General features: G+C 47.5%; 1 protein-coding gene, 2 long non-coding RNA genes and 1 pseudogene across 6 annotated transcripts in view; 1 reads left to right on the top strand and 3 right to left on the bottom strand.

Moving 5' to 3' along the window:
• Window positions 1–1,438: 1,438 nt before the first annotated feature.
• Window positions 1,439–2,361, bottom strand: LOC105713183 (mitochondrial import receptor subunit TOM20 homolog; annotated as a pseudogene).
• A 7,102-nt stretch (window positions 2,362–9,463) lies between these two features.
• LOC105713224 (uncharacterized) lies at window positions 9,464–20,828 on the bottom strand. The gene is made up of 2 exons (XR_001106512.2): window positions 20,280–20,828; window positions 9,464–9,728 (listed from the first exon to the last, which is right to left on the bottom strand). It is a non-coding gene; the product is annotated as an uncharacterized LOC105713224 (long non-coding RNA).
• Window positions 13,714–17,795, bottom strand: LOC105713223 (uncharacterized). The gene is made up of 3 exons (XR_001106511.2): window positions 17,677–17,795; window positions 16,094–16,239; window positions 13,714–15,372 (listed from the first exon to the last, which is right to left on the bottom strand). It is a non-coding gene; the product is annotated as an uncharacterized LOC105713223 (long non-coding RNA).
• Window positions 18,782–26,176, top strand: part of MTCL1 (microtubule crosslinking factor 1) — a 134,824-nt gene continuing 127,429 nt past the window's right edge. For all 4 annotated transcript variants that reach the window (XM_064379426.1, XM_064379424.1, XM_021672427.2 and 1 more), the window contains exon 1: window positions 18,782–19,924. In XM_064379426.1, coding sequence (XP_064235496.1) covers window positions 18,872–19,924 — 1,053 coding nt within the window. In that variant the 5' untranslated portion in view covers window positions 18,782–18,871. The remainder of the gene's footprint in view (window positions 19,925–26,176) is intronic.

Genomic DNA, 26,176 nt, shown 5'->3' on the forward strand with positions numbered 1-26,176 from the left:
AAAAAAAAAAAGAAAAACATTGAAAATTTAAACTGCTTTTTGTCAACCTTCTAGGTTCCTTCGGGGCTGCTGAGAAGTGTACCTTTGTGTTCTCAGTGCACAGGGGTTTGCTAAGGAAATGTGGAGTGTCAACAAGACCAGAGATACTGTTTTCTTAGTTGAGCGAGGCGGCTTCATTCAGGGACTTGACATTTGCATATAAACCTCATAATTGCAGGGACAGCAGGAGCTGGCATGAATTAGGCTGGTACTTGATATGCTAATTACGATGGTCTATAATCTTTGAAGGCTGTTTGGAAAGAGAATCTAGAATTGGAGAGAATGGAAACGCAGTGGAGTTAAATGACTTGCCCAAAGGTCTCACAGCTAATGAATGGGAATTTGCTATGTGTTTCCAATGCGCAAAGAATACTACATGCAATATATCTCCTTTAATCCTCTCAACAATTCTCTGGTCAGTATTTTATTACTGTTATTGCCATGCTGTAAGGGAAGACACACAGAGCTGCCACTTGCCTAGACTTACTCTGCTAATGAGTGAAGGAATCAAATAAGGTTTGTTGAGATATTGGCTGAGGTCGGTCTGGTTCCAGAAAAGAACATTTGAAGGTCATTCTTTGCTTACCAGGAACAGAGCTAAGATTGTCTCAATTTTTTTTTATCACTCAAAGATTTTAATGCTCAGTTTTTACAAACACATTCAAGTTTCCATCCAATTTTCTGATTCATAGCAAAATGTACTAGCTCTAAAAATGTGCATTCTTCAGCTTTCTCCTACACTTTTTTGCCTATTTTCAAAACTGAGCACCGGGTATTTTTAACATAAGTATATTATGTTATCTGTGCATTTCAATTGCATATTTTGGGGAAGAAATGAAATCCATGATATTTTGAGTAACTCATAATGTGCTTATAAAATGAAAAGCTCTCTATCAAAATACACTTTTCACTGGGAAAAAGAAATAAAACAGACAAATGGATCTACACTAATTAAACATTGCCTTTGATAGATTTCAGTGCAGGACAGTCCAGAACAACCATATTTGCCCTTTTTCCCCAGAGTTGCTCAACTTCTGAGTTGAGTATTTCAATAATTTCTTTTTCTTGAGATGGAGTCTTGTTCTGTCACCCAGGCTGAAGTTCGGTGACACAATCTCAGCTCACTGCAACCTCTGCCTCCTGGGTTCAAGTGATTCTCCTGCCTCGGCCTCCCAAGTAGCTGGGATTACAGGCATGCGCCACCACACTCAGCTAATTTTTGTATTTTTAGTACAGATGGGGTTTTACCATGGTGGCCAGGCTGGTCTTGAACTCCTAACCTCAGGTGATCTACTTGCCTTAGCCTCCCAAAGTGCTGGGATTACAGGTGTGAGCCACCGTGTCTGGCCTATCTCACTAATGTTTTTAATTGAGATTTTGTTATGTTGGCATTTGTTTCTCATTCTACATCTTTAGCCAAGCTCTGAGCTCCTACAATTTTCTGATAATTGTTGGGAGCTTACTCAGGAGCATCTGGACTAGTGGACACTTAGAGTAAATGTCCACACCCAGCACTCCCTGTCACCACATGCTCCACGCTCTTCTCATACTCACCTTGAGTTAGTAACTCTTCTCTGAGCTGTATTTATTCAAAGATTTCTGAACAGCTTCAGCATCTTTAAGGTCAGGTCACTTGCAAAGTTCAGCTCTCTCCTTAGCAAGCTTCTGTTTCTTTCTTTGTTCTCACAGCCTGTTCTTGAAGTTAGAGTCACTCTGTCTCTTGTGGTCAAGTAAATGCAGTACCCAATGAAAAGGGCCCCAAGTACCCTGGCTGTGACGGCACTGTTCTGGCCCCAGCATCTTCTGTCGACTGTGGCGGCAGGGTCTCAATTCTTAAATCAGCAACGAACATCTGCTGCTTAGTTCCTATTATTACTGCACATAAAAGGCTGCATTTCTCAAATTGGAAAAAAATTGGGCATTTTGTACATTCAAGTTAGGCTTTTAGTTAATTCCCAACCAAATTTACTATTATCAAGATGTTTATATTTCATTCCATTCACAAGCCATCTGACAGCAACAAAAGTTGTATGAACATTGTGAAATCAGGATCCAAAACATGGGTGTGTCTTTTCTCTATTTCCCACCTCATTTGAGGTTTGTAGCGTATCTAACAGCAACTGATGTGCTATATTCTGTCCTTCAATGTAAAAATTTAAAAAGCAAACATTCAGGTTGAATATTTTGAGGGAAATATCGATACTTTTGCACAGCAAAAATAAATAAATACATATATTTCTCCTTTATTCAAGAAATTTCTCAGCAATTGGAAGTGCTGCTCTAAGACTTACCCTGAAATCTGCACACACTCTGGTGGTTCATGCAGGATAAACGTGAGAACGTGCTGATTCCTACGCCACAGGCCCTGGTTGGGGCTTCTTCCTTCCACGCTGTGTATTTGCTGGATGAATGAGCTTTAACCAGGGCTGGTGCAGGTGTTTGGGTGGCAAGGGGGGTTGACTAGCAGCCACACATGCAAGGACAGCAAATTGGAAGTTGGTCATCACTGAGGTCTTAGGAGAGCTTGGGTGGGTATGCAGGGTATATCTGAGGGACTAAGGAAGGGGCCAATGACAGGGGTGGGTGCTGGCTGCACCTAGTACGCAGTAGATGCTCAACAAAGGCGGAGTCTCTGGACAGATGGCTCAGAAGTCTTGAGAAGGGGAAGGAGAAGGAGAGGGAGATCAGAGATGAATCTTCAGAGCCCAGTATCAATTTAAAGGAGCAGAAAAGCAGTGCTGACAAGGAGGCTTCTCGTCTCTAAGCATCGGCTTGTTCCTCTGCCTTCTAGAAGCTACTTCCTATTAGAATTTCAGGCTCATGCTTCTGGCCTTCCCTCTTCTCCCTTCTTGGATCAGGGCCTCGATCAGAATATAGCTCCTGGAAGACCCCTCTGGCCTCCAAGACAGACAAACAGGAATAAGGGGATTGTGGCAAGTCTTTCCCCACTCAGAAATGTGGAAAAACTGTGATGGGAGACAAGGAGCTGAAAAGGTTTTCATTTATGACCTAATAAGCTAAGTCAATTTCACACACACACACACACACACACACACACACACACACCCATCAAAAACATCATGAATCCTGATGATGTCACTTTTGCAGCTGCGATGCTATTACTATTGTCAAGGGCCTTCCTAAAACATCTTGTTAAATCAGCATTTGATCCAATCACACTATCTGTGCTCAAATCGGCACCTGAGATTGCAATAGGTTTTGGAGGTGTGGCTCAAGGCCATGCCTGTTCACTGCACTGCACCACGTACTTAGGCTGCTGACGCTTGGCACTGCGTGTTTCCTCACGTAGCACAAGCGGACACTGGGACACACAAAGTCATGTTGTTGAATGGAAGCTGAAATGTCACAAGCAGGTTTCTTTTAGCCATAATGGGTCTTGTTTTCCCAAAGTCTCAAAGAATTGAACCGTTTGCCCCTCAGGGAGAGGGCAAACACTCTTCTCTTCTCAGAACACTCTCCCGGGACCCAACTTAAACTTCTGGAGGAATCAAAAAATCAACTCAGGAGTTAATCAGGAACTCAATGCCAGCCTCTCCCTGGATCAGCGTACAAGGGTTGTGCTGCTTCACACTCACGGCCCTATTTGATGTTTTTGTTTTGTTTTGTTTTGTTTTTGAGATGGAGTCTTGCTCTGTTGCCAGGCTGGAGTGCAGTAGCATGATTTCAGTTCACTGAAACCTCTGGCTCCCAGGTTCAAGCGATTTTCCTGTCTTAGCCTCCCAAATAACTGGGACTACAGGCTCACACCACCATGCCCAGTTATTTTTTGTGTTTTTAGTAGAGATGAGGTTTCACCTTGTTGGCCAGGATGGTCTCGATCTCTTAACTTCATGATCTCCCACCTGGCCTCCCAAAGTGCTGGGATTACAGGCATGAGTCACAGTGCCCGGCCTCAATGTTTTAATTAAAAATTTCTTCCACATCTTTTCCATTTTTAACTTGTATAGAACTAGTCTGAGCGGAACTCATTCTTCCTGTGGGCTCCAGACACTCCCAAAGGCGCCGATTCCTGATGGCCATAAAACCTTCTTTCCACCATCATCTCGCTTGCAAATGGAAATTCCAGAGCTGCTCCTGGCTCTGAGATCCCCAGGGCAGACATCTTGTGGGAACTTTCCGTGAGGAAGCAAGACATCTCAGCGTGTCTGTCTGCCATCTGAGGACCCTTAGTTCTTTCCTTCCAGACACTTCTCTGGCATCTCCCTCCTCTGTGCATCCTGCAAAGTTGGCCAGTGTCACTCCTGGGAAAGACCCCAGCTCTGACAGTGGCCTGGTCCCCTCGGGGGAGTAGAGAGTGTATGAGAGGAGGCAGCACCTGGTGGGGCAGGAGTGCGTGCAGAGTTCAAAGCCTGCCCTGGCACTTAACGGTGTCATGGTGTGGGGTGGGTGGCTTATTTTCCTTGTGTCTTGGTTTCTTCATCCACAGCACTGAGAGAAAAATAATATCTGCCACCCCCACCTTAGGACCCATTACCGCATTTGACAAGGCTCATTTGCTACCTTCGCCATAGAGCCTTGCCACACCTAATTACTTCCCTTGTAGGTTTTTGTTCTTGTTTTTGAAATTTGCAAAGCAGAAAACCTATTTATTTTCCAGTGAGAAATGGAACTATCAAGCACATTGTTTGCCTGTAAGCAGATTTATACAGGAAGCTAAATTATTGTCAGGATGTTGGCTGCGCACGACGCAGAGGCGATGGTGTTGTGAAGCAAGGATGGCCTGCACATTCATCTCCACTAGTAACAGCTCATCCTTATTCAGGTGGTGCTAGATGCCAGGTGATGTGACTCTAAATGCTTATATATTAAATTTTAATCCTCACCATAACTTATGAGTTAGGAACTGTTATAATCTCCCTTTCACAAACAAGAAGACTGAGGCATGGAGAGAGTAAGTCACTTATCCAAGGACACATAGCTGGCAATGCTGGGGTCTGCCCCAGAGCCTGAGTTCTTGGCGCTGTGCTCTCTCTCTAGGGAGAAGGCTGCAGTGTGGACTCCACACTGCTTTCCTTTATGTCTCTTACCATGCACATCTGTACTGCTGGGCTAACTTCCTGGGGAATACGACCTGCACGATCTCACAGGATCTGTGCTTAGAAGAGTTTCATCCTTAGTTTAATGCTCTGCTGTTGCATTAACCTTGACATTCTTAGTTCATTGATCTCTGAATCTGTATTTCTTAAGAGAAGTCCAGTGGGACAATGGAGTGTATGGATGAACAGAGCAGACACAAGCAAGATGCATGGCTGCTGCTCTTGCCATCTGATTTGCACACTGCATTCATGTGACCCCTGAGCACAGCATTCCAGTGGGCCAAGACATACGGAATTTAGCAAGGCGCAATGCAAATACAAGGTAAGGGCATCGTGTCCATGATGGAGTAAGCAGAGGCACTGGAGCTCTGAGAGGTCGTGCTTTCCTTTGGACCAGAAACTGACCAGAACTGGCTTTTGAACGCCAAAAGGAGGCAGTAGTGCTCAAAGTTGCACAGTTGGCCAAGAAACCCTATCACACAGCTTTTCTTACTCATGCTGTTTCCCTCTACTAGCCAACTCGTTGTTCCTTTTCCTTCTAATTCTTCCTTACTCTTTAGTAAGCTGTTGTTTGTAAAATACATGAATATCAAGAAGCAAAACAAAAGTTGTTGAGTTAGTTTGGAACAGTGTTTCTATCGTTTTAGTAAGAACTTTAAGTACATATAAGTACATGAGATTCAAAATAAAAATTGTGTAATATCTGTGATCCAACATGTGAGCTAAAAGCTCATGTTTTTTGCATTTATAAGTGGCATTGCACAACAGAAAGATTTATGGTCTTGTTTTTGTCTTGTTCTATCACGGTCTTAGAGTGCCCTTGTGCAATGCTAAAGCTCTGTGAAATGGTTTATATGGAGCAGGAGAACACAGGGCCTCACTTGGAGGGTCAGGTGAGGTCCTGGGAAGACAGATGCCTGGATGATCATGGGGGCCAGCTCCAGATGTCAGCTACAGTTTTTCTCTTTCTCGTGACATTTTTTTTGTATGAGATTACGTGTCCCATCAAGGCAGGTACCATGTTTTTTTTTCATCCCTGCTGTTTCCAACATCTATACATGGCCATGCATTTTTGAAGATGTTCAATAAAGAATCATCAAATGAATAAGTGTATACATGAGTGAGTGGATGAACAGGCTGTGAGGATTCTTCATCTTCTAACCCAGTTGGATTCAGTTTGGTGATGTTCTTACCTGTGGGAATGTGCATTAGTCATGAACCAACCATGCAGACTAAGCTGCCCAGCCTGTACCAGTTGTCTCCTGTAATTACTGAGTATCTCCTTTCACTCTCAAATGTTCTATGACCCGGACAATAAACTATATGATCACTCTAATTACAGAAGGTAGGAGAGCTTCAGAACAAGAACAATAACCAGAAGATACCAGTTGTGGGACTTCCTAAAGATAGGTAGGATGATGGCGGGGACAGCAAATGCTTTCTAAGGCCTCTTTCTTTTTCTTTAGATGGGGTCTTGCTCTGTCATCCAGGCAGGAGTGCAGTGGTGCAATCACGGCTCACTGCAGCCTCAAACTCCCAGGCTCAAGCAATCCTCCCACATCAGCCTCCTTGGTAGCCGGGACTACTGGCACACACCACCATGCCCTGCTAAATTTTTTTTTTTTGAAAGGTGGGGTCTCACCATGTTGCCCAGGCTGGCCTTGAACTCCTGGGCTCAAGCAATTCTCCTACCTCAGCCTCCCAAAGCACTGGGATTACAGGCATGGGCCACCACACCTGGCCTCTAAGTCCTCTTTCTGCTCTCAGATTCTTAGATCCTATGAAATTCATTATATATATACATATTATATTGTATATGTTATTATATATATATTTCTTTATTTACAGGCACACTCATTTTATTGTGCTTTGCTTTATTGCACTTTGCAGATGTGTTTTTTTACAAATTGAGACTTTGTGGCAACCCGGCACCGGGTGCGTCTGTCGGCACTATGTTTCCAACAGCATGTGCTTGTTTTCTGTCATTGTGTCCCATTGTGGTAATTCTCAAAACACGTCACAATTTGTCGTGATTATTACCTGTCATGGTGATCTTTGATGTTACTAATGTAATTGTTTTGGGGTGCACACGTGTGAGATGACAGACAATTGATCAATGTCGTGTGTGTTCTAACTGCTCTGTGGGCAATATTTAAAGGAGGAAATACAAAATTTACCTACCCAAATCCACAGTATTGAAAAACACAAAACCACAGTTAACTCTCAACATTCTATCCCAATAAGGTAGTCAGGAATATGTAGAACTAACTGTGATGTTGCAAAATATGTATTTGTTCTTCCTCTCCATCTCCTGGTAGGTAACTCCTAAAATCCTTGGACTCTTCAAAGCGATAAATGCCTTTCTGTAGCTTCAGGATGGGGGCTGGTCACTGGAGAAACCAAGGCAGGATTAGAGAGTTGGGACTTTCAACCCCACCTCCCAATCTCTGGGGAGGGGAGAGGGGCTGAAGGTTAAGTTGATCGGCAATGGCCAATGGTTTAATCACTCATGCCTAGATAGTGAAGCCTCCATAAAAACCCAAAAGGACTGGGTTAGGGGAGCAGCTGGATAGCTGAACCTGTGGAGGTTCCTGGAGGTTGGTATGCCTGTGGAAGCTCCATGTTGCTCTCCCCATACTTCACCCTACTCATCTTTTCTTCTGTGTCCTTTGTAATACCCTTTATAACAAACCAGTAAACATGTTTCCCTGGGTTCTGTGAGCTGCTCTAGCAAATCAATCAAAGCCAAGGAGGGTTTGTGGGAATCCTGATTTATAGCCAGACTGGAAGCACAGTTCTCAACCTGGGGCTTTTGATGAACATTAGAAGTAGGGTGGGTGGCCTTGTGGGGCTGGGGCCTCAACCTGTGTAATCTGCGACTATCTCTAGGTAGATAGTGTCAGAACTGAATTGAACTAGAGGACACCCAGGTGGTGTCCACTGCAGAATTCATTGCTTGCTTGCTGGAGAAAAATCCCCACACGTCTGGCATCAGAAGCATGTTGTGAAGGTAGAGTGGGAGACAACCGAGTTTGTTTTTTTGACTTATCAGCATTTGTTATATTAATTCCATCACATTAACCTCCTTAATTATGCTATTTTAGTATATGTATTTGAGTATAGGCTATTTGAGTATATTTCATCTGAGAATGAACAGAGGTGATGATACAGTTTGGACGTTTTGTCCTTTCCGAATCTCACATTGAACTGTGACCTCCAATGTTGGAAGTGGGCCTGGTGGGAGGTGTTTGGATCATGGGGGTGAATTCTTCATGAGTGGCTTAGCACCATCCCCTTGGTGATGAGTGAGTTCTCACTCTGAGTTCACATGAGATCTGGTTGTTTAGAAGTGTGTGGCACTTCCCCCAACCCTTGCTCCCATGCTCACCATGTGATGCCTGCTCTCTGTCACCTTAAACCATGATTGGAAGCTCCCTGAGGCCCTCACCAGAAGCAGATGCTGGAGCCAGGCTGACACAGCCTACAGAACCATAAGCCAATTAACCCTGTTGTCTTTATAAATTACCCAGCCTCAGATATTTCTTTATGATGTTACAAAAATGATGGAACACAAGTGACCTACAATTTATTGTGAATAACCCCATATGGATAATTATTAGGTTGGTGCAAAAGCAATTGTGGTTTTCACCATTAAAAGTAATGTAAAAAGGGCAGGGTGCAGTGGCTCACACCTGTAATCCCAGCACTTTGTGAGGCTGAGGTGGGCTGATCACGAGGTCAGGAGATCGAGACCAGCCTGGCCAACATAGCGAAACCCCGTCTGTACTAAAAATATAAAAAATTAGCTGGGCTTGGTGGTGCATGCGTATAATCACAGCTACTCAGGAGGCGAGGCAGGAGAATAACTTGAACCTGGGAGGCAGAGGTTGCAGTGAGCCCAGATCGCGCCATTGTGCTCCAGCCTGGGCAACAAGAGCAAAACTCCATTTCAAAATTAAAAAAAAAAAAAAGGTAATGTAAAAAGTAATAAAAATAGCACTTTTAAGTCAACCTTAACGCTCAGATTTATAAAGCTGGGAATATATTAAATCTTATTTAAATTCAACTCCTTTATTTTATTTTTTATATTTTTAGTAGAGACAGGGTTTCACCATGTTAGCCAGGCTGGTCTTGAACTTGTGACCTCGTGATCAGCCCACCTCAGCCTCCCAAAGTGCTGGGATTACAGGTGTGAGCCACTGCACCTGGCCAACTCCTTAATTTTATAGACAAGGCCTCTAAGGCCCAGGAAGACAGCCTATTTTATGCAAGGTCACTAAACAAATCATTGTGTCCAGGCATAAAACCCACATTGTTCTATCTCTTCACTGGTAAAGTATGCCTGACAATAATTTTACACAGGAATGATACTTAAAATGTTTATTTCATAAGCACTGTTATTTGCTGCTATGGAACCTTCTATAAACCCATGGTTCTATTTTTGCTTTCTATGTAAACATACCCTTATTTTGTGTGTAAAGATGAGCATTAGAGTTGGGCTGGAAAGTCAGACTTCCTTCCAGACAGCAGGAAGAAATGGGAACTGGCATCCCCTATTTCAAATCTCTATTTCTGTTTTGATGGGTAATAATGCTGCCAGATGCCAGGGGTTTGGGCCAGGTCTGGTTGTCACTGTACAGAAAGCCAATTACTGAGATGATGAGTTTTGCTGGGGAAGAAAGGCTTTAATGCAGGTGACGTCAGCTGGGATACAGGAGACGAGTCTCAAACCTGTCTCCCTAACCAACTAAAGTTAGGGGCTTACATAGCAGGGAGTTAGGAAGGGGTAAGGAAAGGGTGTTGGTCAACAGGCAGCAGGTGCATCTCATGACTGGATGCCATGATCTGAAAAGTTTCAGTTCCCTGATACTATTTGGGAGTCCTGATGGTTGGTTTCCTGAGAAAGAAACTCAGACAAAACAAATGTAAGTTCCTCAGGTTTCATTTCTATGAGGCAATCAAGCCGGGTTCAGCAACTCTGTAGGTAGAGAAATCAGCAATGGTGAATTATGATAAGAGCAAACATGGTGAGATGTAGAATGCTCTCAATTAACCCGTTAATTTCTCTTAAATTTTTTGGAAACACATGCTGCTGACCAGGAAAGGTAGAGAACTTTGATTAGTTTCCCTTACATAACAACGTATTTTCCCTGTTCTGAGCAAGCTTAGAATCCCAGGATAATTTTTAAAAATTTAGCAGTTATGTTTTAAAAGAAAACGAGTTCAAATATTCAATTTCAAGGCAACATGCTAAAAGGTTGCAAATATGTAGCAACCATGCCAAAAGGTTGTATAAGGGAATTCTACCTCCCTTGATGAAAGAAGATTCTTAGAACCAGCTGGAGGCTGTTTTAAACTATACACACTCCCATCACGGTGGGACTGACCATTCTATAATGGATTCTATTTTATCCCTGTGGGGAAGGGTGCCATCCCAACAGCCACCACGAGGGGGCACCCTCCAGGACATCGCGGCTCTGTGCAGGAGCTGTCTCTTTCTCAACCCTGCCAGTCCTGGAACCCCACTTTGCTTACAAATGCCCTTAATTTCTTGAAATGAGAATCACTACTTGTGGTTGTCACTCCCATAACCCTATATTTTGAAAAACTGATCTACGTTTCTAATGGTAATGCAAAAAAGAAATAAGAAAGCAACTTATAACAAAATAATATCTATTTCAATATATAGAGCTTAGGTATAAGTACACTACAAAATATATAATGAAGTAGTCAGATGCTCTACATAGAAGCAACTGCTTAAACACAGACAAATACAGGTGTGCTCTGTTCATGATTCCAATCCCTTGAGTGGCACTGCCTCAATGAAATGATCAAAGATAAAAAAATGCATTGAAAATCTCCAAATAAAATATAGCTTTTATTTTTATTTTTATTTTGAGACAGAGTCTAACTGTGTCACCCAGGCTGTAGTGCAGTGATGTGATCTTGGCTCACTACAACTTCCACCTCCTGGGTTCAAGCGATTTTCCTGCCTCAGCCTCCGGAGTAGCTGGAATTACGGGCACGCGCCACCACGCCCGGCTAATTTTTTGTATTTTTAGTAGAGATGGGGTTTCACCATGTTGAGCAGGGGCTCAAACTCCTGACCCCAAATGATCCGCCTGCCTCGGCCTCCCAAAGTGCTGGGATTACAGGCGTGAGCCACCGCTCCCAGCCCAGTCTTGATTTCTACTGTGGTTTCATTCCTAAAAAAAATCCAGTTGATGTTAAAACAACCCTAAAAACATACTGCTTTAGTATACATATATCAAAACAACATGAGGCACTCTGTTAATGTAATTATGATTTGTCAATTAAAAATTTTTTATTTTTTTTTATTTTTTGAGATGGAGTTTCGCTCTTGTTACTCAGGCTGGAGTGCAGTGGCGCGATCTCGGCTCACTGCAATCTCTGTCTCCTGGGTTCAAGCAATTCTCCTGCCTCAGCCTCCCGAGTAGCTGGGACTACAGGCGCTTGCCACCACGCCCAGATAATTTTGTATTTTTTTTTTTTTTAGTAGAGATGGGGTTTCACCACGTTGACCAGGACGATCTCGATCTCTTGACCTCTTGATCCACCCGCCTCGGCCTCCCAAAGTGCTGGGATTATAGGCGTGAGCCACCGCACCTGGCCAAATTTTTTAATTTTTTAAAAAATACTGCTTTATATGTAAAAGTATTGTGTTTATGTGTAAAACATGCATGTCTAGGCTTACATAATGATAAATATTTTTTTTACCCACATTAATGTTTCACAGGACACTTGGAAGTCTCGCAGTAGAAGGGATGACTTTTGTTTTTGTTTTTGTTTTTTGTTTTCTGAAATGGAGTCTCAGTTTGTTTCCCAGGCTGGAGTGCAGTGGTGAGATCTCAGCTCACTGCAACCTCTGCCCCCTGGGTTCAAGCAATTCTCCCACCTTAGCCTCCTGAGTAGCTGGGATTATAGGAACATGCCACCACACCCGATTAATCTTTGTATTTTTAGTAGAGACAAGGTTTCATCATGTTGGCCAGGCTGCTCTCAAACTCCTGGACTCAAGTGATCCACCCACATCAGCCTCTTAAAGTACTGGGATTATAGGTGTGAGCCACCGCACCCCACCTGGGACGACTCTTCTCTGGGCACGTTGCAATGCAAGACATCCAGCCACTCTGACTATCCCTCTTCCTCACTTAAATGCCAGTAATGCCCTCCAATCCAGTTGTTGTGACAACAGAAAACACCCCAATACATGTCCACAATGCTCCCTGCAGGTGCTTTCACCCCCATGGGGAACCACTGGTCAGGAAGGAAAGGGCCTCCTTACACCTTCCCCTCTCTGCTTCCTCTGATTCCCATGTCACAGGGAGACTCCCCTGTTCTCTCAGCAGACTCTAAGACACACCTTAGGTGGGACTCCCTAGTTCAGGTTTAAGTGAGCAAATCTTCATCACCCAGCATCTCACATGCATAGAGGTGGGTTATTCTACACATCATTGGAAGGAGTTTTGAACAGAAATAGGAAGAACACAAATGACAAGCCATATGACACTTGGACCTGTGTGAGAAACACTAACACATGTGCCTGTGGTCCCAGCTGCTTGGGAAGCCGAGGTAGGAGGATCACTGGAGCCCAGGAGCTGGAATCTGCAGTGAGCTATGATTGCACACTCCACTCCAGTCTGGGTGACCAAGAAAATCTTGTCTTAAAAAAAAAAGAAGAGAGAAAAAAGAAACACTAACGTAGTGTTTTTCAATGGGAAGTAAGATAATTACTTGCATCAAAAGTATTTGTTAAAAATATAGCCTTCCGGCCTGGTGAAATAACTTAACACCTGTAATCCCAGCACTTTGGGAGTCTGAAGCGGGCAGATCATTTCGGGTCAGGAGTTTGAGACCAGTCTGCCTAACGTGGTGAAACCCCGTCTCTACTAAAAATACAAAAAATTACCCAGGTGTGGTGGTGGGCACCTGTAATCCCACTTACTCAGGAGGTTGAGGCAGGAGAATCTTTGAACCCAGGAGGCGGAGGTTGCAATGAGCCAGATTGCGCCACTACACTCCAGCCTGGGCAATACAGCAAGACTCCATCGCCAAAAAGAAAACAAACTTCTGGGCAAACATCTTTTAAATCAGATTCTTGGGGATGTAGCCATAGAATCTGCATTTAACAGTCTCACCAGGAGATTTTAATGTCCTCAAGGTTCAAGAACCTCTTAAGTTATTTTCATCGTCACCACCAACACCATGCCCAGCTGCCAATGTGGCTGTGAGGCCTGTTTCAGGTCCCATGTGGCATTTTGGCAATAACCCCTGCAAAGGGAGCTGGGAGGTCCCCACAGACCCCAGTGCTGGATGCAGACTCCAGCTTCAACCTTGGCAGGTGGTAGGGAGGTGGGGGTATCAGGCATCAGGTTGTCCCTTTTTAAAGGTAACTTTCCTGCAGTGCCCAAAAAACCACCCACTCTGAAAAATTTCTTCTTCTTTCCACTCTTTTCAAAGGGGATGAGTTCTCATGACTTCAACCAGGAATGAGTTCATATTTTATGTAGGGTCCAGCCCTACAGGGTCCCGTGAGTCCCTCTCTGCTGATGTGGAGACGAGAAACTGTGGAAATAAAAGACACAAGACACAGAGAAAGAGAAAACAGAGTTTGGGCCCAGGGGTCCACTGGTACCAAACCTCGGAGACCAGCAGTGGCCCCGAGTGCCTGGATGCTCTGACTTTTATTGAGTACAAAGCAGGGGGCAGGGCAGGTAGGATGAGGTCATGGTGGTCAGTGATAGGGTCAGGTAAATCACGTGTCTTGGAGATAGGGGCCCAAGACTTTGAAGAAGCCGAGGCGAGGAGAAAACCTAAGGCGTCAGCACTTTTTTCATACTTGTCAAGAAATAACAAGGTCACTAAGATTTATGTTATTATTACTAATTCTTATCTTCTAAGAAAAAGAGGAACCAGGTGCAGAAGCAGAACTTGAAAGTAGACATGGAACGTGACTGCCGACGCACAGCACCACATAGGGACAGTTAAGTCCCTGGATGTTTGTGGGCTTCTCTGACAGCCGTCAGGCCTACCACAAGAGCTTGGGAGAGCAGAGTTTTCTCCTCACTCCCCTGAGGAAGGAGATGTCTTGGCCATCTTGGATGTCTCCATCCCTAGCTGGCTAAACAGCGGGCACTTTCGCAGCACTGACACTGTCGCACAGCTGAGGCGCCCTTCAGCAGCCCTTATGCGGTCATGACAGAGGGCTTAGAGCATCTTGCCTTAGGGTCACCTCTTTTCCAATGCCACTTCAGTCCCATACTTCTTGACCTGAGACTTGTTAGTAAGATTAAAGATTGTATGATTATATATGTATATATTTATGATTACATATGAATAGCTATGTGATTATTTTAGGATTATATATAGGATAACTATGTAACTATATCTCTAATTCTTTTCTAATTCTATGTTTATATGAGAACATGCTGAGGCTTCAGACCCTTCCTCGGCTCTTAAGGGGTTCCCTCCCACAATTTTAAATGTGCCTTTCTGTTAAAATAAGGGTAAAAACTGGAAGATACCTATACACTTGGGTTTGGACAATGTATTGAAGGTGTAGAAATTCTGCATATAATTCTGCCTGGGAGTACAGAGTGAAGTAGAGTCCCAAGTAAGTGACATTATTTTTCATCTATGAGTCAAACCAAGTAAAGAAAGAATTCATTTCTCTTTATATAACTGTATATACACAGAATAGATTTCTAACTCTCTCAGTGAGAGTTTGGAATCTGAGTGAGAAATCTAGTTTGCTCATATTTTAAGAGTTTTGAAGATTATTTCACGGGTGTTAAATGATGATGATGATGACATTGATAATAATAGCTTACTCAAGGCCACACAGACAGCAAATGACTTGGGCAGGATTTGAACCTAGATTTACCTGGTGTCAAAGCCTCAGGTCTTATCATCATACCACACCACTCTTGGCAAAGAGGATGTGAACACAGTCACACAAACATTACTCATCACACCACTGCTGTAAGTGGCTCCCTAGAACAGTACTTGGGCCTATGCAGAGGAATGAGATGATGGGGCCCTGGGCTTTGTGCCAGCATTTACAACCCAGGGTTGCAGTGCAGGGAATCAGCCACAGTGAAGCAACCCGGAGGTCTGCAAGCACAGGAAGCCACTATCACCCTTGACACAGGCGGTGGAGGACGAAAAGGTACCAGGAGGAGCGGGCCATCCAGTGATGCTTGGAACCTCAAAAGTCCACTCCTCATGGAGACCCAGACACTTCCAGAGAAGCCACCTGCGGCAGGGAGAGAAAGAAATAACCTGGTTTCTCCCTTCTGGGTCCACTCCCATCTCCTGACAGCACCTCCACTGGCCAAACCCAATCAGCAAACCCAGCAGCCTGGACACCCTCCCTTCCACTCACAGCAGAGTAGCGGAAGGGCAAGGCTGGATCTCAGGGCAAACATGAAAACAGGCAAGCCCATGCTAGGTTTTATTTTTTCACAGAATCAGCACTTTACAGTTCCCTTAAATAGTAAATCCCCTATTACCTTTAGATTAATTTGATTTAACAGAAATAGAATTTAAAATCATGTATTTCCTTCCTTTGCTCCCTCCCTCCCTCCCTTTTTTCCTTCCTTCCTTCCTTCCTTCTTTCCTTCCCTCCTTCCTTCCTATTTTTTTGAGACAGGTTTCACTCGGGTCACCGAGGCTGGAGTGCAGTGGTGTGATCATGGCTCACTGCAACCTCCCCTCCTGGGCTCCAGGGATCCTCCCACCTCAGCCTCACAAATAGCTGGGACTACAGGTGTGCACCATCACGCCCAGCTTATTTTATTGTTATTTTGTAAAGTCAGTGTTTTGCCATGTTGCCCAGGCTGATTTCAAACTCCTGAGCTCAAGCTATCTGCCTGCCTTGGCCATTTTTTCTTTCTTTCTTTTTTTTTTTTTTTTTTTTGAGTGATTTTAAAAACACCTATTATGCAAGCAGATATCTCTTTATACCTGTAACTCACCGAATACTGGAAAACAAAGAAAGCATTATTGGCTGGGCTGGGTGTTGCATGCCTGTAGTCCCGGCTACTTGGGAAGCTGAGGTGGGATGATGGCTTAAGCCCAGGAAGTTCAAGTTCAGTCTGCGCAACATAGCAAGATCCCATCTCTTAAAAAAAAAAAGGAAGAAAAAAGAAAAAGGAAAGCATTGATTGAACACTTCCTTATGAAGGGCTTGTAGTCCTATTTACCAGGTTAATAATAATAAGGAGGACGAATTTTATCTGACTTATTACATGAAAGCAAGAGAAGCTGGCTGCAAATCCTATGGTCATCAAGCTACTGTCTTTGGAAGACTAACGTGTTGAAACATTTTTGGGGCGGCACTTCCCTTGAGTGTATACGGTATGAGAAGCTGGCAAGCTTGTGCTGAGAGTCCTGGTCATAACTCTTCAGAAATGTGAGGATGGGAGACTTCTGGGTCTCTGGAGGTTCTAGGCAGAGGTCAATTTGTGCTCTGGCCCGACAGCGGGAAGGGGAGAGCTAGAGCGCCCTCTGGGGACTGCCAGTCCGGCGCGCGCGGTGGCCGACACCTCTCAAGTCTTTCGACTGTACGGTCAGGCGAGGTCTCAGGCCCCCTGAGCTCAGGCCAGGGCGAGGCAGGACGACTTCCAGGGGCAGGTCTCTCCTTACAGGATTACAAAAAAAAGAGTTCATCCTGGATTTTTTGAAGGAGATGGCTAAGTAGGGTAAATCTGTGGTTAAGATCACAGACTTTGGAGTCGATTTTTTTTTCCTTTTATTTTTGCGAGTCGGCCCCCTCTTCTCTGTCCCTGCTCCCACGGCCCCCTCACGGCGCATACTGCCACCGACACTCGCAGCTACAGTGGCCCACCTCCCTCTCCTCCAGGCTGCTGTGCCCGGGGTCTTTCTGAGCACATCAGATCATTTTGCTCAGAATCTCCCAGTGGCTCCCGCCTCTAGGATAATGTCCAATGGCCTTGGCAGGATATTTGGTGCCACGCACCCTCCAGTCTCTCCTCTAATCCCTACCCTACCTGCCTCCCCACCTAGGGGCCCTGCTCTCTTCAGGCTCTACTGTGTCCTGGGCCCTCAGCGGCGAGACCAACCTGTCCTTACAGGACAATGCAAACCTCCCCGACGGGGTTACGCTCCTGCCCTCGCGACTTGTAATTATTACCTGCCCCTCTGCCTCCTGCAATGCCAGGGCTAGAGGACAGGCTGGCGCTTATATGGGCACTGGCCAACATCCAACGCCTGGGACATAAACTGCACCCAATGGGATGTGAACTGTACTTTACAGTTTGCACGGTGTGTTCTGGTATTTGCTCAATGTTCACACACACTCAGGTGGCAGTACGTTTTAATGATGCAGGCGAGGGAACTGGGGCTCAGAAAGGTCTAGTGCTTTGCGCATGGGAGACTCAAGTGGTAGAACCGGTGCCGGGGCTCCAGGTTCTTTGAGAGGAAAGCCTGCAGGCCTCAGAATCCTGTGAACCTGGGTTTAAACCCACTCAGCCAGGGACTGGGTGAGGCATCGCAGGCAAGCGACTTTACCTCCCCGCGCCGGTGCCCTCGTCCTTACCGAAGACAGCAATTCCAATCTGGGATTGTGGTGAGGCTTAAATAAAACAACGCCCATTAAGTGGCCAGCAGGCCTGGCTCACAGCCGGAACTATCAATGTGAGTTCTCTTTCTGACCCTCAGCTTGGCGAGGGCTCCTCCTGTTTCGGCAGCAGCTCCTCCTCCTCTGAGCTCCCGAGGCCAAGGGGGTGCCAGCTGTGGAGCGCCTGCCGTGCTCGTTCTGACGCGAGAGCTGCGTCGGGTACCAGCGATCCTTAAGGAGCGCGGGGACCAGGGGCACAGCTTGGAGAGGACAGCGGGGGAGGGGACCGGGCTCCGGGAGGCGGGCGGAGGATGTAGGGGCCTGAGGGGGGCGTTGTCGGCCGCGGCACAAGCCTTTCCCAAGTGGGCGCCGCCGCCCCTTACCACTTCACCTCTGCCTCTTCCCCTCCTCCCTAGCTCCTGGCCGCGTCTCTAGGGCCTCAAAAAGAAAGGAGGGTCCCCGGGAGGGCGCGTGGACCCAGCCTACGCCTGCCCCCAAGGGCCCGCCCCGCCCCGCCCCGCCCCTGCCCGGTGCCCGCCCCGCCCCGCCCCTGCCCGGTGCCCGCCCCGCCCCGCCCCGCCCCGCCCCGCCCCTGCCCGGTGCCCGCCCCGCCCCGCCCCTGCTCGGTGCCCGCCCCCTGGGAAGCGCAGGCCCCACCCCTGCCCTCGCCCCTCCCCCGCACGGCGCCGGCTGGCGAGAGGCGGGGCATGCGCACCGGCGGCGGGCGAGGGCGCTGGGCGGCGGGGCGCGCGCGTGCGGCTTCTCTCAGGCGGGAGCAGCGGAGGCGGGCGCGGGCCGGAGCGGGCCGGCTGTGGGCGGGGTGCGGGACGCGGGAGCCGGGTGCGCGCCGCCAGCACCGCCGCGGCACTGGTGACCGCGAGCCCAGAGCGCGGGGTCCGGGGATGCGAGCGTCCGGGAGCCACTGCGCTGCTGAGCCGGGAGAACTCGATCCGCGGTGACCTCAGCTAGGGGCGAGCGGCGGCGGCGGCGGCAGCGAGCCCCACGGGAATCCTCCGGGCCGGGGTGCGGGGGGGTGGTGGGGTGACGGCGGGAACGCGGGGCGCAGCCCGGGCGGGGCTAGGACAGTGATGAGCGAGCGCGCGGGGAGGCTGCACGCAGCCGCCGCCGCCTCCCGGAGCATCTGCCGCCCGAGCTGCTGCCCGCGGACCCGGCCATGGAGACGCTGAACGGCCCCGCGGGCGGAGGCGCCCCGGACGCGAAGCCGCAGTCGCCGGGCCAGCACCACCGCCACCACCACCTGCACCCGCTGGCTGAGAGGCGGCGGCTGCACCGCGCGCCCTCGCCCGCCAGACCCTTCCTCAAGGACCTGCACGCCCGGCCCGCTGCGCCCGGCCCGGCGGTCCCCTCCTCCGGCCGAGCCGCGGCGCCCGCCGCCCTGCGTTCTCCCAATCTCGCGGGCAAGGCGCCTCCCTCGCCGGGGTCCCTGGCGGCGCCCGGCCGCCTCTCCCGGCGCAGCGGCGGCGTCCCGGGCGCGAAGGACAAGCCCCCGCCGGGAGCTGGGGCCAGAGCGGCGGGCGGTGCCAAGGCTGCCTTGGGAAGCAGGAAGGCGGCGCGCGTGGCGCCCGCGGAACCGCTGTCCCGGGCTGGGAAGCCTCCCGGAGCCGAGCCGCCGCCCGCCGCTACCAAGGGCCGCAAAGCCAAGCGCGGCTCCCGGGCGCCCCCCGCCCGCACCATCGGTCCTCTAACCCCGGCCGCCCGGATCCCTGCCGTGACCCTCGCGGTGACCTCGGTGGCCGGCTCCCCGGCCCGCGGCTCTCGCATCAGCCACACCGACAGCAGCTCCGACCTCTCCGACTGCCCCTCCGAACCCCTGTCGGACGAGCAGCGCCTGCTGCCTGCCGCTAGCAGCGATGCCGAATCCGGCACGGGCTCCAGCGACCGAGAACCCCCGCGAGGAGCGCCGACGCCGAGCCCGGTAGCCCGGGGAGTGCCGCCGGGCAGCCCCGAGCCCCCCTCGCTCCTCACCGCGCCTCTTGCCGCCGGCCCCTGTCCCGGGGGCCGGAGCATCCCGGGCGGGGTTTCCGGGGGGTTCGCGGGGCCCAGCGCGGCGGAGGATGCCAGGGGGCGCGCGCAGCTGGAGCGACCCGTCCCCGGGACCCCTAGGGAGCCCGGCCTGGGCGAGCAGCCTCGACTCGTGCCGGCGGCGGAGGAAGAGGAGCTACTGCGGGAGATGGAGGAGCTGCGCTCGGAAAATGACTATCTCAAGGTGAGCCGCGCCTCGGCTGCAGGTGTTCCAGGGCGCCCTGGGAGGGCCTGGCTGCGGTGGGGACTCACCAACCCCGCCTTCCCGGGCCTATCCAGAGCCTTTTCCCTCCTGCCTTCCACGGTCCTGCCCTCACTTTGTCAGGCATTGGGAACTTAAGCCCAAACTTCTGGAAGGAGCAGCAAGACCTGCGGGTCCCCTCCAGTTCGCAACCCACTTCGCTTTTGTCGCGTCCCGAAGTCTTGCGTCTCTTCGCTGATTCTTTTACTTTTGTTGACCTGTTGGGGCAGAGGAGGCTGTAGTCGTTTTGGGGACATCAGCCGACGCCCCCATCCCCGCTGAGACGTGCCAACCTCACCTGTGGGAACAGGTGATCCTTCGCCAGGGACCTCTGGCCTGGCACGTGCCGGTGTGGCGATTCAGGACGGTGCCACGGGGGGGCAGGCCCTGCTGCGGAGCCGCCCACCCCCTCTCCTGCAATTACAGAAAGAGCTGGGGGCCCTTAGGGTCTCCTGGGCTCCGACAGCCTGGGTAGAGGGGCCGCGTCGTTTTCAGTGATCAAGATGAAGTTCAGGAGAGGTTCCTGGAGTGTGGCCGGGTTGAGGAGTAGCGGTGTTGTGCGGGCCAGTCCTTTGTAAGCACCCAGGAGCCGGCTTTCTGTGTCAGGAGAGGCCACGCCAGCACTTTCTAAGGAATCGCTGCGCCTGCTGCATTCTGAGTATTTTCCCGCAGGGCCTGCGGGCAGTGGCCTCTTAGTCTCCTTAGCACTGGATGCTTAATCCAGCTCCATCTTTTCTCCTTGGCATGGGAATGGCGCTGCATACGGGGTTCCCGGGGTTAGAACGATCCAGCTGACTTGAGAGAAAATAAGGAGAGTTGTATTGATGGCAGTTGTTTTATTTATTGTAATCCTCAGGTTAGTAAACTACTCTGGTGGCACAAATCTGTTTATTTGTTAAAGTCTTAATGAGCAGCCTCCAAACCCAGTGGAGTGGCCCTGCTTCTTCAGTGGGTTGTGTTATTTGAGTTGTTTTCTCAGCAAATGATAAGCCTAACCACTACGGGCCCAGTTTTTAGCTAGTGAGACTGAAGATTGGGTTTTAAGGTAAGTGGTGGTGAAGTATGCAGTTGACAGGGAAATCAGAGGACATTAATTGCTGGGTGACCCCCAAACCTAAATTTCTTATGGAGCTGCTCCAGCCAGCTGAGCCCTGTAGTTATTTTACTTTGTGCAAGAAGTAGCAGTGAGGCGCAGAAAGAGAGCTGGTAAAAGACGGACTTATGGCAAGATGTTTCAGATAGTATGGTTGCTATTGCTTTCGTCACTTACTCTTAGGTAATAGACAACAGAGTGAAGTTCAAAGGCAGCTATGTTGTGAGTGACTCCATCATGAAAGCAGCACTTTTGTAAATCTTCAACAAATGTAAGCTTTCTGTTATTATCTGACAAGATAATCTTGTTTTTGTATCCCCTCCCCCCAGCATAACCCCTGACTTACAGGGTTTCTGATTGAAGGGTGTTTATCTAAATGACTGCTATGCAAGGGAAAATTGAGTTTCTTTAAAGGAGCTTCTCATTATATTTTTGATCTTAAGGTAGGCAGTCCATCATTTCAAAGTTCATTCTTGGTGCAACTGGTTATTTGCTTTATTTTTTCATGTTGTTAGATTCTCAATGAATGAAACATGTTTGAGCCTGGAGTCTGATGCAGTGTATTTGATATTTCAGTGGATCTTCACAACAACATAGGGTGGTGGTGGTGGTATCATGGTCATAAGTACTGTTTCACAGACAGAGATGCTGAGAACCTAAAACAGAAATGACTTGTCCGAGGTCATACAGTAAGTGGTGGTACCTACGCTTCCCCAGAGCCTCTGCGCCTTCTTCTGCGCTGGGATGCAGCCCTATTTCCAGGGAGGCTGCTTTCCTCTGAGCACACTGCTTTTGAGTTGGCTTCGTAGCTCAAAGTGTTTCCTGTGGTCAGCTTTCCTAGGGGCCCTCTGTTTTCTTTTCAGGTGAGAGGACCATCATGCCCGTCTCTCTACTAGCCTCCGTATGAATGGCCACATAAATCCCACTGCCAGTGTTTCATTTGTGGGGACTGTTCAATTGCCATTTACTGTGGAGAAAGGTGTCACTTGCATCCATTTACTCTGTCTGAGCCCACCTCCCCACGCTTTCTCCAACAGCAGGGGAAAGAAGAGGGTGCAGTGGTCTGAAAGAGGCTAGCAAACCCGATGATTGCATGTATGCATGTGAGGTACTCACATGGTCACTCAGAAGCTTAAATGACAATAGTTCAATTCAGGAAAGAAATGTAAGGATCCTAGTGGACTTTTCCACAGGCCATGGAGCCTGCCCACTTGTGTAAAATTGGGCCCAGCGCTTCAGGGACCCTATGGGGCAGGGGCAGTAGTTATGCTTTTGTAGTGGTGGTTAGCGTGTACCCTTTATAAATCAAAACTTCTCTTTTTTGTTGTTTTCAGGGGTACTTTTTTCTGTTTATTTTCTTTCTTTTGTTTTTTTAAGAGACAGGGTCTTGCTTTGTGGCCCAGGCTGGAGTGCAGTGGCATGATCATAGCTCAATGCAACCTTGAACCTGTGGGCTCAAGTGATCCTCCTGCCTCATCCTGCTGAGTAGCTGGGACTACAGGTACACGACACCAAACTGGGCTAATTTTTAAATTTTTTATAGAGACAGGGTCTGGCTATGTTGTCCAGGCTTATCTTGAACTCCTGGCTTCAAGTGATCCTCCCTTCTTGCCCTCCAAAGTACTAGGATTACAGGTTTGAGCCTCTGTGTCCTGTAGGGGTACTTTTTAAAAAGGGTAGATACAAGTACATCTCTGACCCTCTGCTTTGTTAGGGAGCGCTGCACAGAACTAACTCTCAGGATTAGATTCAGCATCCATCTATTTCAATGCATCTAACAAGAAGCTCGGCCCACAAATTTTACATTGCTGTATTCTGGAGGATTCCAAGTAAATGCCGTCACCATTGTTGCACAAGACTGTCACAGTTTCTGAACTAGAATGACCAAAGCCTAATTCAGCAGAAAAGTAAGTCCAGCAAAACCTTAGGAGAATGTCTTATGGATCAGGACATTTAAGTGGAATTATCTTGGCTTTTAGCCAGCCTGCTGTATTTTTCATTTTATTTTATTTTATTTTTATTTTATTTATTTTTTTTGAGATGGAGTCTTGCTGTGTCGCCCAGACTGGAGTACAGTGGTGCAGTCTTGGCTCACTGCAACCTCCGCCTCCCAGGTTCAAGAAATTCTCCTGTCTCAGCCTCCCGAGTAGCTGGTATTACAAGTGCCTGCCACCATGTCCAGCAAATTTTCGTATTTTTAGTAGAGACTGGGTTTCACTATGTTGGCCAGGCTGGTCTTGAACTCCTGACCTCGGGTGATTTGCCCACCTCGGCCTCCCAAAGTGTTGAGATTACAGGCATGAGCCACTGTGCCAGGCCTGGCCTGTATTTTTTAAAATAGCAAATATCAACAGAAAAGCGGGCACCTTCTGTTGTGCTGTAACGGAGCAAATTTGGTCGTCCTTTACTCTGCTTCCTGTTCCTTCTCCACCTTCATCAAACGGTGCCTGAGTGACTAGGTGAAAAATGCAAAAAAAAAAAAAAAAAACCACCTCAATCCAGGTAGCTGGCTTTTGCTTGAAAACACAGACAGAAAAGCACTGTTGTTGTCCTTTGACCTCTGATAAACTCAAATACATTTGGAAGTATTCAGACATTCAGCTGAGCACTTCAGTTGAGTTATCCAAAGGCCTTGGCTTCTTTCTCACTTAAAACCTAGGCATTTTCTTAATGTTGAGGACTACGATAAAGTGCTGGTGTGTTCCTTCCCTGCCAGGTGTCCAGGACTGCGTTTTGCTTGAGTGCTCTGAGACAATCAGACAAGCCAGAGTGCTCATTGTCAACATATTAATTATGTTCTCTGTTTCCACAGGCTTTTCAGGCAGATTTAATCACTTGGCATTTACTAGCCTATTTTGAAAATGCTTTTAGTGGTCATAACCCACACCTCCCCCACCCCCAAATAGTGTCCTCTTGCCATGCTGACCTCCTGCAGGGTGGGTGAGGATTGGGGTGGGAAGAGCTGTTTCTTTTTGCTCTGCTTTTCATAAGAATTGTTTTTTGTTAAAACAGGTTGGTGCTAGCTACAAGGGCAGATAAAATTGGCTTCTTGGAGAGGAATGATTTCCTAAGGGAGAGGTTGAGCTTTGGTTTTATAGTTTGCAGTGTCTCACTGCTGATCCAAGCTTGCCATCCTACTTCTCATTTGTGGTAGCCTTTTGAGTTTCAAGCGCTGACCTGGTTTGTGACATTTGGCTGCTGGGCTGCCCAGATGCAAGGCGCTCAATGTGGCCTGGAGGGCGGCACTTGGAGAGGAGTGCAAGTGGTGCTCTGCAGCTGAGGTGTCTCAGCACCTCCTTGCTCCCCGCCTCCTTTTCCTGCCTCTTTCGGAAGGGTTTACATGGACAGTATTCCCCATTCTTTCTTTACATTCACTGTCCATACCCACTCTGTATTCAGCCAGTGAAAGAGCAGCTATGATCATTTTCAGTGGCAAGCTAATGTAGACAAGGGCCGTGGCCACCAGCTGCTGGCTGGACCATCACCTGGTAGACAGGGGGAGTGGCCCTGCACCTCCTTAGCTACAGCTGGGACTCTTAGAGAACATTTCCCTTGTCTGGAGGGAGATGAGGTGGATTATTTGTATGTTACAAAAGACAGGAGTTTTTGTCTGCTCAGAAGATAGAATTATTGCAGCAATAGCCAGATGCATGCTTCTACCATCCAAATGGAGTCTATTTAAAGAGGAAGTACTAAAATAGAGATAATTACTGATTTTGGGTATTTAAAAGAGATTAAGATTTTCATGTAATTATTAATATGATCAAGAGTTTTTATCATTTATTCTAAGAAGCTGTGGATTTGGTTTTTATTATATATTCAAACCTCTAAAACTATCCTGTAGAGGTTTTCGTCAAAACGTGTAATTTTAATCTTGGTTTACTCTAGTGTACACATGGTACCTCATTATTCCTCTGATTTGAGATATATGATAAGGCTTGATTTGTCAACCATAGGCAACGGGGAATAGTCGACTGGGCAGCTTCACAATACTTCACGATTTCATTTTATATACAAAACTTAAAAAGATATTTAGTTAAAACTGGGTTAGCTTTTCAATGAGATAATGATCTAACACTTAAGTATCCTCCAGACTTGATGTTAATTTGGTAAAAAACTGTTGATTAAGGACAGTTTTTTCTTATTAATTTCTGTGTATGAAAAGACAATACAATTTTCCAATTTTATTTACTATCTCTGAATTACACCTGTCAGAAACATCACATGCTCTGCTCGATTTGGTTTTCTTAAATTTTTAGTTGGCAGATGTTGTTAAGGTTCTGCATTACAGTTTTCTAAATTGGAGCATGCCGCCAGAAAATTAATGTAATGTTAGTTTGAAAATCACTATCCATCATGACCTTAATTCCAGTAATCATAGTTTTTGCTTTTTAAATGGCTGCTGCCAGCTTACATGGTTTATAATTTGCTTTTCTTAAACTTCTTTTCACTGAACCTGAAAATTACTTTTTTCTAGGCTCTCTCTTGGGAAGAGTTGAAACACTGGCCCTGGACCTATCTCTGCAACAGACCAATGATGGAAAGCCATTTATACTTTTAGAATCTCAGTTTCCTCATTTTAAAATGGTAGTATTAGCCAGGCATGGTCACATGTGCTTGTAGTCCCAGCTACTCAGGAGGCTGAGGCGGGAAGATCGCTTGAGCCCAGGAGCTCAAGGTGGTAGTGAGCCGTGGTTGCACCACTGTGCTCCAGGTTGGATCACAGGGTGAGACCCTGTCTCTTTAAAGAAAAGCGGGGGAGGAGGGGCGTGAATGTCTTTGCTGCACATTGCAGTGTTTTCCTAAGAACCAGTTGCTCTAATGGATATGCTTGTGTGTTGTCATTTGTGGAGCTGTGAATGTTAGGCTACTTTTATTGGTTTACGCTGATGGTGGGTTTTTAAAAGTACAATTGAAGGTCTGTTATTGTTTCATTTGTCCAGGTTGTAGCTTATAGTATTTACCTGGAAGAGTGTATGTTTGAAAGCAGACAGGCCTGGGTTTGCAGTTTGGCTTCAGTTTACTAGATGTGAAGCTTTGGACACACGTAACTATCCTTGGTTTGGGTTTTTTATCTATAAATTGTGTAATATGTTCCTGAC

Source organism: Aotus nancymaae, unplaced genomic scaffold, assembly GCF_030222135.1.
Source record: "Aotus nancymaae isolate 86718 unplaced genomic scaffold, 86718_ANA_hifiasm-v0.15.2.pri h1tg000020l, whole genome shotgun sequence".
Classification (NCBI taxonomy): Eukaryota; Metazoa; Chordata; class Mammalia; order Primates; family Aotidae; genus Aotus; species Aotus nancymaae.